Consider the following 12,607-nt stretch of genomic DNA (forward strand, 5'->3'; position numbering starts at 1 on the left):
CATAGGCAATGGGAGAGAATACTTTAAATTGGTTACATCAGGAATCTTCAGAAAGTAATTCTTAGTCAGTGGAACATACAAGAAAAAAATCAGTGTGTGTTTTTATATTGCTGCAAGGCAAGAAGCCTTGAATTGAACCTGCTGCATTGTACTTTGCCAGCAGACGGTGTTCTTAGTGCTGGACAACTTGAACCTGTTCAGCAGATCTTGAAATCTCATGAAATGGTTTGAATTTTATTCCATCAGCTTGTTCCGAGGGAAGAGAGGAATGTGTTGGGGCAATCAGTGCAAGTGGATTTGTGTTCAGAGATACTCCAAGATGATTCTTCGTCCATATTTTCATTTCTCTTTCTACTGGCCATGGTTTGTTCCACTAGCAAGCAAGAATTCAGAGTTAACAGGATATAAAATGGGAAAGAATAGACTTTTACCAGGTTTTCCTTGGCAGAAGCACATCAGTTTGCCCTTCCTAAATGCCCTGTGATGGTCTCGCAAATCTGTCCAAGTTTTACTGTTTGTTGTGAAGCCTTTTGAACAGAATTAGGGGCTGGGGATATTGATTCTCATCCTTACTCTGGCCAGATCCTTCTATGACATTGGACAAGTGACTTAACATTTATCTGTCAGTTTATTATGTTGTGATATTTGGTTAAGTTTGGGCTTTTTTACGACTAAATGAAATCACAGTGTATTTGCAAAGGTCCTAAAAAGGATTGTTGTTCTATGAGCCAGCAGAAAACCAGTGCAGAACTGTCAGAGGTGCAGAAATGCCATGGTTGGTGCTCACCCAGACAACTTACTCCTGAAATTCTTGTGCATCACAGATGAACAAGAGGCCTTGAAGTCCATCATGAAAGACCTGGTGGCACTCCAGATGGGCAGACGTCACCGGCTGCCTGGGTATGACACCATGAAGAATAAAGACACTGCTCACTCCAACAAACAGGTAATGGGCCAGTTAGTGAGTACCTGAACTGGTGACCTGGAGGCAGAGGGGGCAGAGCAGGTGGACAGAGGATCTGCTGCCTTGGCTCTGTCCTGTGCTTCCAACAGCCAAAGCATCAGATATGAATTAGATCCTCCTTGGTCCTGCTCAGACTGTGGCAAATATGGTAGCTTTTCTATTTTTTATGCTTTTATGTAAGATCTTATGTATTTTATATATAATATAATATAACATAGTATAAATTTTATATATCTTATATTGTATATGCTCTGTATTTATTTTTAAATAAAATATTTAATATATATTACATTATATATGTATATATATATGTATATACATGTATTTGATAATTTGCAACATCTTAGTATACTGCATTCTCCCCACATGTATTTTTTATGGGGTTTGGTCTGCCCAGCTAAAAAATTTAGCAAGTAGCTTTCTGATTTCACAGTCATATTTCCATTTTTTAAAGTGATTTTATTGTTTTTTAAAGAAAAAGCACAATGCCAGCAGTCCCCCCCTCTTGGGCAGCCCAGCAATAATGAACCAGTGTGCCTCTGCAGTGGAAGAAAAAAAAATTCCGGTGAGAAAGCTGGTTTCATTTCCATATTAGCAGTTATAAATTAGGAGTATGTCTTCAGGTTGTGTGCAGTGACTTTATGGATTTCCTTTAAGCAGGTGGGAGGCCGGGAAGGCTTTTCTTCCCTGACTCTGTCCTGATGTAGCAGTGTGTGCACATTTGTTGTAGGGTCAGGACAAGGGGAAAAGGCCTTAAGCTGAAGGAGGGCAGGGTTGGGTGGGATATTGGGAAGGAGTTCCTGGCTGGGAGGGTGGGCAGGCCCTGGCACAGGGTGCCCAGAGCAGCTGGGGCTGCCCCTGGATCCCTGGAGTGTCCCAGGCGTGTGGAGGGACAGAGGACACAAGGCCAGGCTGGACATTGGGGCTTGGAGCAGCCTGGGATGGTGGGAGGTGTCCCTGCCCATGGCAGGGGGTGGGACTGGGTGGGCTTTGAGGTCCCTCCCAACCCAAACCAGTCTGTGATTCCCAAGGTAATGAGTGGTGGAGTCGATGCTTTGAAGTCTCTTTAGGTTGGTTCCACATTCCTCCAGACTTTTCTTGGAGAAAACGATGGTATTGATGTTCTGGTAAAAAGGAAGGACAGAATAATGCAGCTTTGTCTGGAGATACTCAATGTCATTTAAATTAAATGCTTCAAAGCAAAAGCAACAATTCTAGTCAAGAATTGTTTGTCCATTACTGTAGTTCAAAATTAAATCAAGTTACTGGCAGCAAGACTGACATGAGCAGGAGAAGTTTCCTATGTCAGTAAAATAACTCTTCTCGGGTTTATTCCTGTTACAGGTTTAAGCTTTTTGGAGCAGGCTTTGAAGTTCATGTCTGTCTTCCTTATGCTTTGCCTGTTCACAATCTACTTGTTCAGCTGGATCTGGGATTTCCTTGAATGTGTTGGACAAATCCGTAGATGAAGTAGTACAAAATCCTTTCCAAATCACTTTGAAACAGAAATTCAGAGATGCCTTAAATCAAAATCTGTAATTGTGATTTATGATACCACGTCACAGAACTGGAACACTGAAGTGCTAAACTTGGATTTGCCTTTTTAATCATCTCTGAGGACAGTTTATGCAAATTGCTTTAAGAAGTGGTGGATTCACTGCTTTCAAGGGAAACTGAAAGCACTGGATGCTTAACTCCTCTAGGTTCTCTCTGAAATGGGAACACCAAGATCACTCTGAACACCTTTTCTTAGATCTTTGATAAGTAGACATGAATGGGCAATGTCAGGTCCTTTTGGAAAAATCAAGCAATAAATGCCAAAGTCCATCCCCTTTTTCCTTTTACTCCAAATTACAGGCTTCGAAGCAAGCAATGGAGTTGAGAAAGTGGCTGTAGTTTGCTTGGGTACCAGCAAGTTAGAGAGGTTTCCAAAGAGCCCTGGGGATCTTCTAGTGTTGTCTAATTTCAACTGGTGAGAGCTGTGTCAGTTGGCTGCTCCAGGGCCTAAACCACATCTTGAGGTCAGAAATTTAATATGAAAAATGGTTTGAATTCCATTGCATCCAAACTGTTCTGTTTAGTTCCTTTAGGCTGTGCTACTTAAAATAGTATAATGTTAAAACAAAACCAGAGCCTTACTTTCCTGAAAATCCTGATACAAAGCAATCATTGCTTCATGCAATATGTCTAAGAACAACTTTTTGATCAGGAGTTGGCTGGTAGACATCTTTTATAGGATGTTATTCTGTTTGCTGCATTGTTCCTTTACTGCTCAATTCAGATGAGTTCCCCAGAATTTGTTTCATTTTGGAGTAATTCTGGACTAAGTTCTTTGTCTTCCCACATCTAAAAAAATGCCCTTTAAAGTTAGGTGTGAATGACCCACCTGCAGCTGGTTGTTGCTGGCATTGGGAAGGTCATTTTCCCTGGTCCCTGCTGTCCCTCCAGCACTGCTGCAGGAATCCTGTGTCCTCCTAGGGCCTCCCTGGGTGCTTTTGAACTGCATTCTTGACCACTGGGCCTGCCAGAAACTTCCTCCAGCTAAAGAGCATTTCCTGGCCATGTTTTTTTGAAGTTCCTAGATGTATGATTGCCTATTGTCTGAGGCTTTCACAGATGGCTTAATCTATTCCAATCACATAAATTGTGCAGCAGAAATGATGGAGTCTTATCAGAGCAGATTTTTCCCTTTTATTTTTGTCTTTCTGACCTAAATTGGGGTTTGAACTTCGATGTCCAGAGTTGAAAGTTCAGCTTGCTGACTCTTCCATGCCACAGAGCATCTTCTGAGTTTACAGTGACTGCACAGGTTGCACAGTCAGTGCTTTTAACCATCCAGATGGAGGTAATGACCCCTTTGATGAAACCTTAGAGCTTTAAAAGGTGACACAGAATCAGCCTATTTGTAACTCAGCTTGAGTTCCAGGGGCTGCATTTTTGCAAAAGCAGAGATTTAGTCCGTGTCTTAAGAATAAAGAATAATAAATTGGAATAAAAATTAAAAATAGGAGTAAGAATAAAGAATGTAGCACATTCTCTCTCTCTTTTTTTGCCATGCATGCTTTGAGCATGCTTAAAGAAAATTAACTTCAGATTAATAAGCAGTTAGGACTGAATTTCAGATTATTCCTATGCAGTGTTAAAGATTAATTTTCTTTAAAGTTTATTTCAGTGCCCTCTGTTTAAGTGACAGTTTACAAAAATTACATCTTAGTTTTTACCTTTTTCCTTCTCTTTCTCCTTCAGCAATTTCTCCATTCCTCACATGGTGTGTTCATGTATCAGCCACGTGTTTCCACATCTGCTTCAGCTTCCGTGGAGAAAGTTAAAATATTAAAATCATGATATGATGCTTTTGTGTGTGCCAGAGTTTGATTGTGAGCTCACCTTTTGTTCTTTCTCCTGCAGAATGATGTCAGAATAAAGTTTGAACATAATGGGGAGAGACGGTAAGTTGGCCTTCACTGCTTTGGATCTCTGCTTAGGAGAGTAATTTAGTCATCAGTAATTTAGCTTAAATATTTTGTTGGCTTTGCTTTCCTTTTTCCTGAATGAAAATCACACAGTGAAGGCAATAGCAAACAGGTCACACACAACTTGGTTATTTTTAGAGATCAGTGTGTCATAAAACACTGATTTATTTCCATAATATTTATTTGTAAGTGAACTGCAGCATTTTTAAAAGCTGTCTGCCCTGAAATAAGTTCAGCCTGAAAGTCTTATTTCAGATGTGTTCCCATTTCGTTTCATTTAACTAAAACCAAATGAAGCTGATCAAATTAGTGTCATTCTTTTCTAGTTTCTCACTTCCTGATGCCCTGTCGTTATCACTGCCCTGCTGTGATTGAGCAATAGATACAAGGGAAGATTTTTTTTCACTGGTGTAAAAGCTTCTTTGTTATTTCCTCTGATATTTGGTTTTGAGAGACATTCTTTTACAAGAAAACCCAGAAATAACTGAAATAGCAGTTTCAGTTTTTACAGCATTGTTTGCAATGGATAAATTTGCTGAAATATTTCAAAGTAGGTCTCAAAAAGCCTCTTACTTGCCATCAAATTGAGAGGAGCTCTCGAAACATTTATTGACTGGTGGCTGTGTGAACACTCAGGAAGGCTCCAGGCTTGTCTGGGGTCTCTGAGTCTGTTCTCACTGAGGGAAAAAGAGATCTTGATGCTGGGTTATAATGTCCGTATTTTGGAAGATATTAATTGGGTTGTAAGCATGAATGTATGTGCCATCTTCACAGCCATCTTGTGGGAATCCTTTGGTTTCTCCCAGGCCAGACAGTACTTCCAACATGAAGTGGTTCACAGTTTCATGATAAAATGCAAATTTAAGGTCAATGGTACAGGAGTACAAGTTGTCTGTAGTGATCCTCACAGCCTGTTCTAGGAGAGGTTATTGGCTGAGTTGTTGAAGCTCTTCCTTTGTCAGATTTTGGGATTTCTGTTAGGAAAGCAGAAGTGTTCTTTGTTGGAAAAGCAGGCTGTGGAGAATAATTTCTACTCTTCCTCAAAACTTGAACTGTTTCTTTCACTGAAATCCTACATGATGAATTCTGTCACTGACTTTTTGTGCTGAGAGAGAAATGTGACATGTAATCATCTCTGGGATCTGCTTCCTCCTTTGTCAGCCAGGTCTGCTCAGCACTCTCCTGTGTCAGGGGCTTTTTCGGGACGACACCAGAGCCACAGTGGGACATGTCACAATTTCTTGTCACACCATGTCAGGACAGGGGAAGTCGGCAACAAAATCCTGTCACCACAGGCTTATCATCTTGCCTGTCTGCTGGGTGCACATCACGTGGCATGGAGCTCAGGGGGGCAGAAGGGGTTTTTTTTTTTCCTAAAATGAAAAGTTGATTGTGTGTCAGTCTGATTATGCAGTTGTGCTTGCCTGAATTCCCTGCTCCCAGCACAGTGTGCAGTTCCAGACAGGGAGCTTGCCCCAGAATGTCAGTGTGTGTGCTTGGTTTCACGGGCGCTGCCAGATCTAACCACAAATATTTAAGGTGGTCAGGCAGGAATGGGCTTCTTAAACCCTGCAGTCCAGGATTTTGTGTTACAGGAGTGCACAGAGTTTTTAAACTAATAGAATTTGTGGCACCTGAGAACAGCTCTGCTTTTGAACGCACTGAGTGTAGAATGGGAGCCTTTATAAGGGACTGAGAGCTGCATTGCATTCATGTGGTGCCAGAGCACTGTAATTTCATGTATGGGTTTCTAGGAATATGTAGAAAATGTTATTGTGGGCTGCTTTTTAACAAGGACAATTATTTCCAAATAGCTGAACATTGTAGGTCTGGTAGCAAGATAACCCTTCATGGGAAGGGGCTGAGGAAGCCAACTGACACAAGGGTTATTTAAAACAAAAGCTGCATCTCATGGAAGGATACCCAAGGCTGATGAAGCTGTATTGATGGGTGGATGGATGATTGGGAAACTGAGCCTTCTCTCCAAAGCACAGGTTCATTACAGAATCACAGAATCCCAGGATGGTTTGGGTTGGAAGGGACCTCAAAGACCCAGTGCCACCCCTGCCATGGGCAGGGACACCTTCCACTATCCCAGGTTACTCCAAGCCCCGACCAACCTGGCCTTGCGTGCTTCCAGGGATGGGGCAGCCACAGCTTCTATCTATTGCCCCTACAGAAAGCCACTCTCCCTCCCTTTCCTCACAAACTCATGTGAGATAATTCAGGATTTCACTGAGTTGCCTCTGAGTAAGACAGGTCTGGAGTTTCCATAGTCCACTCAGTAACTTGGAAGTGCAAACAGTCCCTCGATCATTTGTAGTGTGCTGATGTAGCAAAAGAAATAGGAAGAAGATACATATAAATAAACTGAAAGTTCTTTGGTTGAAATTGATTTTTTTTCCTAGAAGTTAACTAGCAAAAATTGCATCGGAAACAGCACTAATCTTCCAATTGAGGACAAAAAGTATAACCAGATATTATAATAGTTCATGTGTGAAGAGGATCTTGGATTGTTTAGCCTGGAGAAGAGGAGGCTCAGGGGAGACCTTGTTGTATCCTGTTATTTCTGCCTTGTGACAAGTTTGTTAATTGGTGCTCACAATCCAGCTCTTTGTGGCAGTATCTCAGCTGTGCCAGAGCAGGTGGTATTTTTTAAGCCAAGGTGCATGGGGCATTTGTATCCTGTAATGTGAAAGACATTTATTCAAAAAAGGATACTTTTCTGCCCAGGACAAAGGGATTCTATTTGAAATCTCCAGCTGAGTGTTGCATTTTGGCAAACTCTATGGAAATGGGCCAGAGATCAGTAATTCCTTATTGAAATAATACATACAAATTTAAATTTGAAAGGTTCACTACCTGCTTGAGGATGAAAGGAAACCATTCAAATGTGGGTTTAATGGTTCAGCCATCTGATTTGATTGCTTTATCAGGTGTATCTCTGAACTGAGTCAGTGATTTTCTTTCCTCCCAGGATTATCCCATTCGTCCGTCCCGTGCGCTACGAAGACGTGCAGCAGAAAGTGAAAACAGCCTTTGGGCAGCCCCTGGACCTCCACTACATGAACAACGAGGTACTGAGCTGTCAGTGGTCTCTGGATGATACATCCTTTCCCCATCACAAATTCTGTACCCAGAAATATTAATTTTTGGGTCTTCCTTTAATACAAGCCGGTGTTGAATCCCTGACCCAATGCAAATGTGCTGATCCTGATAAAGCATCTCACTGCTGTGTGTGTTGTACAAACATCAGCATCTTGTTCCCTTGTTCTGGTGTTGCTTAGGACACTCTCTTAGGAAAGTAAAAAAAAAATATTTGAAGTGTTTTGCTTTCAAAAGCAACTCTTGCAGGCCAGTCTGTGCAGTGAGAGGGCTGTGGGCACTGTCATTGGGAGAGGAGGTGACACAGGGAGCAGCTTTTGTCACTGTTAATAATCAGAAGTATTTTGGTGGCTTTCTCATCCTGGACACACTGGCTTTTCCTTGTTTTTGGGGTTTTTTTGTTGTGGTGTTGCCCTAATGAGAGAGATACAAAACCCCAATCACCAGAGAGAGTAGGACAAAAGTGAGAGTTCTTTGTTAATAAAATTCCCATTTTAAGGTGTGAGTGGGCTGTAAAATAGAGGGTGTCTCAGCCTGATTTCATGGAGTCTTAACAGCAAGTTTTAAATTCTAATTTGATTCCCTCTTTCAAAGTCTTTATCTTCTTCTTTCTACCTGAAACCGAATTTTCACTTGATCATTAGGTCTGGATTCATAAGTATTCTGAGACCGTTTTCTCATCAGAGAGTCAGGGGCTGACTTGTTCTTTGCAAACAGCAAATCCAGGTAGCAATTAATGCAATTAATACTTTCATGGGTGGTGCTTTAGAGGAATTCGCATAGGGTCAGCCGTTTCTCTGACATGGGAGTAAAACCTCATTAAAAAGGACAGTAAGACAGTATTGGAATGAAAATTTGTGGAATAACTGAGCAACCAGAATCCTGTTTCATATTCTGGTATTTTTCTAATGTTTGTTCAAATACCTAATGTAGAAGTAGACTTATTTTTTTCTGTCTTTTCTAATGATTTTTTTCCTGTTCTTTACTTTGCAGCTCTCTATTCCTTTGAAAAACCAAGATGACCTGGATAAAGCTGTAGATCTCTTAGACCGGAGCTCAAATGTGAAAAGCCTGAGGATACTATTGCTGTCCCAGGACAGAAACCATGTAGGTAACAACTTCTGGGACTGCAGCAAAATGAAGGGGTTTACCCCTCAAGACTCTAAAGCAGGATGGCAGCATTACCTGGGAGTAACAGGGATTATAAAATCACTCTTCCCAGGTGCAAATGCATGTGTTTATCCTCTTTGCTTTGGCCCAGCTATAGGTATCTTTGTGTGTTGGGACTTTTTTTCCTGGCTTTAGCAGCTGTTTGGGGGCTAAAACATTGCAGCTTTTTAAGCTGTCATGTGAAGGCCATTTTATATCGAATACCCAGTGGCTGTAGGCAGAAAACACTTGATGACATGTGGAATTATTTGGCCTTTGGAGCACAGGCTGTCCTTGAAGAAAAGCCTTTAGCACTTTTTTCCTGGGTGAGAAGCCTGGGGACAGCTCCCAGTGATTTTTCAGCTCTGTAGCCCTGATGCACTGAGTCCAGCCTGACTCTGTGGAAACTGAGTTGCCTTTGCTAATAGTGGTGTATTCACACCTAAGATGAATTGGTTTGTGTCTTGGCTCGCTCTCATCTACCACAGGTGGCTGTGGCAGTGAGTATCAATGTACTTTGCTTTTTTCAGCAGAAAAGATCATAATATGAGAAATAAATCTTTTAAGTCAAGCTCCCAAAGATGCCCATTTTGGACAATGAATGAACTGCAAGCTGAAGAGGGCAAAAAGAGTCAGAAGTTTCCCTTATTCCTGATCTGTGACTGGAAACCACAGTTCACTCAACCAGTATCTCTATTTTTTTTTTTTCTTCAGAATTAATCTCATGCAGCTTTTCAAGCCAAAGACCTCGATAGCTTAGATACTTGTTTTGTTAATTACCACATTCTCCTGAAGAGTGTGACACAAAAAGCTGCTCTGTTGGTAGTAGCTTGTCAGTCTGGAATGTTCATCCCTATTCAAGTTCTGCAGGCTGGGAGCTCAACTCTTGAAATAATCACACCTGTAATTCTTGGAACTGTCATGATAACATAAATGTACTTCTAGCTGTTCTTTAATTTGATGATCCATGGTAATGGAAGTACAAAGACCTTCAGGAGTGTTAACAGCCCTTTCCCAAATGACTGGGAAGGTCTAGGAGGGGATGATGCTGTTCCTTGTCCTGTGCCCTTTCCCTGAGCATTTGTTGCTGCCTCTTCTGAAGACAATACTTGGAAAGAAGGTCTTTGGTCTGACCTGGTGGTCTGTGTTGTCAGGAAACATCCTGCAAAAGGTGGCCTCAACTTTCGGTACAACACAGTCAGACAATCCTCTTTCCCAGCCCTCTGTTGATGTCAGTGCCTCCAGGCTGCAGCCAGCTGTCAAATGATACCATCTAACTTTGCATAACCAGTAAAACACTTGGTAAATCTCACCCTGCACCAGCCAGTAGCCACTGCTGGTGTTGTCCGTTTATTAGCTGTTTTTTCCTCTTTTACTCAAAGCAGAAACAAACAGCAAAGCCTTCAGTAAGTGCCACTGTTTCCCCCCCCTCTCCTCCAACTTCCTCTGCTGCTCTGAGTTGCCTGACAGGAGAGCCCTCCGTGGGATAAAGCCCACAAGCCTGAAGGAGGTTTCTTGGCTGCATGATCTCATCCCACTGAGGGAGCGGGAAGCATTATTTTCCTGAAGTACAGGATGCAGATTTTGTTTTGGTTGTGCTCTTTTCTTTTTCTGGGGATGGAAAAGTGACTTTGGCACAAATGTCTACAGAAAGCAAATGAACTTTACAGCAGTAGCTGGGTCCCTTGTACCAGGAGCCTGTGTTTGTGAGCAGCATTCAGATTAATTTTCTTACGTCTCTTCCTGTGACTCGTTTCTTTTCTCAGTCGGTTCACGCCTGTTGCCAGTCTTTTCTTTATGTTTAGAAACCAGTGGGGAGAACTGGTGAAGTTGGAACACCTGTAATACCAAAACCAGACCGTCCATCAACGGGGTGACCTCTGCACCCTTTATCCAGCTCCCATGAACCTGCCCAGGGTGGAGGTTTATGTGATTTAAATTAGGCTCTCTCCCTACTCTTTCAAGTGTATGTACTTATTAAATGAGCAGCCATTCAGTACTTTATTATTGAATTAAAGTTTTTGGAATAGTCATGCCTTGTTTGCCTGTCATGTTCAAATAATTTTCAGAAATCAGAATTTATTTCCCTGAGGTGTCTTTGGTTATGTTCTTCTCAAATAAGATAAATTCTGTAACTCAAGAGGAAGGGAATATTACACCTGCTTGTAAAACAAGGTGTGTTGGGTCAAGGTTAAAATTGAAAGTGTCTGTAGGTATTGAGCCCCTGCTGTAACACAGGATCTCATTGGCTTGGGGGAGGTTCCATGTGTCTCATTCCTCTTCCTGCTTTGAATGAAATTAGGGCTCTGTGGAAAAATGATCTTTAATTAGATAATAGCTATGTAAGTTCAGGGAAGGATGAATAAATTCATCTTGGCATCTCCTGACTGTTGGTGCTATTAAACTCCAGAATTTGTTTTCACTTAGTCAGTCTGAATTATGAATTTACTTTTTAAAGGCTGTGGGGAGTCAGGTTGCTTCTGAAACAGTGCAGGATTCAGAACTTGTCTCTGCTGGCCAAGGTGGCTGATGGAAATTGTGGGTCCTTCTGTGTCCTGGCCTCGGGGGGGACAGGAGCCCCTCGTGTTTTACAGGTACCTGGTGGTGCCAGACACTGAGACCTGCAAATCATGCACTTGAGTTGAGCTGTACAATAGCTTGTTCCAGTTCTCTGACTCCTGTTTTACACCATAACTGTAAACCTTGCTCTTTTGCTAACTTTTTGTTTGTGTTTTCTGAATTAATAAGATTTTGGGCTGTGGAACTGTTGCTCAGCACTTCCTTGGTACTAAGCATAATATATTTGAAACTGTGGTCAGGCTGCTCGAGCTCCTTCATCTCACTTCATTTTATTTTATTTTAATTTATTCTTTTCATTTTACCCAGCAGACCAGTTCTTCACCCCATTCTGGACTGCCCAAGCAAGTCAGGATTAAAACTTCCCAATCTGTGGGGGATGTGAGCACACCTTATCAGCAACCAGAACCCAGAAGTAGGCATCTGTCTGTCAGTGAGTATTTTTGCCACTTCTGCATGTTTTTGTTTGTTGAAATGTATCTTTGGGCACTAGTGTTTATGGTACAGCATTTAGGAGAGCCATGAGAAATTGAAAGGTTATTCTAGGACAAGGCAGTTCATTTTCAAAAGCTCTTAATATGTTTACAATAGAATGTTTCAAAGTTCCTTGCTAAGTTGTGGAACAGCTGAGGAGCTGTTAAAGGGGATGTCCTAAAGCCAGAGCCATTGTGGTTAGAAATTTGGAAAGCTGATGTGAGTCCATTAAGCTTTTTATTTAGATTGGCAATTTCAGTTCATGAAACCTAGATTTGATTTTTTTTATGTCGGGCTTTGGAATCTGTCCTGACTTCTGTAATCAAGCATTTTACTCGGAATTACTACTGCATATCCAGCTAGTGTCCTACATTCTGAGTTGCCTAAACTTTCACTCTTGGAGTTATCAGGTGAGTAGAGCACAAGACAAAATCAGAGGTGCACAAAAGATAATGAAAAAAATCAGAGTAACATGTACCTTTGTCTCATTTCTTTGGGTTTCTGTTAGCTCAGTGAACTCCTGTTTAGGGGAAAGGTCCATGTAAGACTTCTGTAATTTTTATGACTTCCATCCCTGGCAGATTTGTGTTATTTCTCCCAATTTCTGTGTTACAACCTTCTGTATAACTGTGCAACACAAGTCAAATGTATTCTTGAAGGATGCTCAAAGCTGTTAACCTTTATATGAAAAACTAAAACATGTAAAACACCTTCCAGGACTTATGGGCCCAAAAAAGTCTGTGGTTTAGGATTTGGCTCCTTGGTGTGAAGCTCAGTGAGCAATGAAAGTGGAGGAGGAAGGTGAGAGTGTGAAGGCCAGAGCCTGAAATGCTGCTCTGTGTAAAATATTTCTGCTTCAGAAATG

General features: G+C 41.6%; 1 protein-coding gene across 4 annotated transcripts in view; it reads left to right on the forward strand.

Moving 5' to 3' along the window:
* The first annotated feature begins 757 nt into the window (after window positions 1-757).
* Window positions 758-12,607, forward strand: part of MAP3K3 (mitogen-activated protein kinase kinase kinase 3) — a 30,706-nt gene continuing 18,856 nt past the window's right edge. For 2 of the 4 annotated variants that reach the window (XM_017740520.1, XM_017740522.1), the window contains exons 1-6: window positions 758-946; window positions 1,440-1,529; window positions 4,373-4,413; window positions 7,415-7,514; window positions 8,536-8,649; window positions 11,578-11,701. In XM_017740520.1, the coding sequence (XP_017596009.1) occupies window positions 773-946; window positions 1,440-1,529; window positions 4,373-4,413; window positions 7,415-7,514; window positions 8,536-8,649; window positions 11,578-11,701 (643 nt within the window). In that variant the 5' untranslated portion in view covers window positions 758-772. The remainder of the gene's footprint in view (window positions 947-1,439; window positions 1,530-4,372; window positions 4,414-7,414; window positions 7,515-8,535; window positions 8,650-11,577; window positions 11,702-12,607) is intronic. The other 2 variants (XM_017740521.1, XM_017740523.1) reach the window with 1 other exon arrangement.

Source organism: Corvus brachyrhynchos, unplaced genomic scaffold (assembly GCF_000691975.1).
Source record: "Corvus brachyrhynchos isolate BGI_N302 unplaced genomic scaffold, ASM69197v1 scaffold47, whole genome shotgun sequence".
Lineage (NCBI taxonomy): Eukaryota > Metazoa > Chordata > Aves > Passeriformes > Corvidae > Corvus > Corvus brachyrhynchos.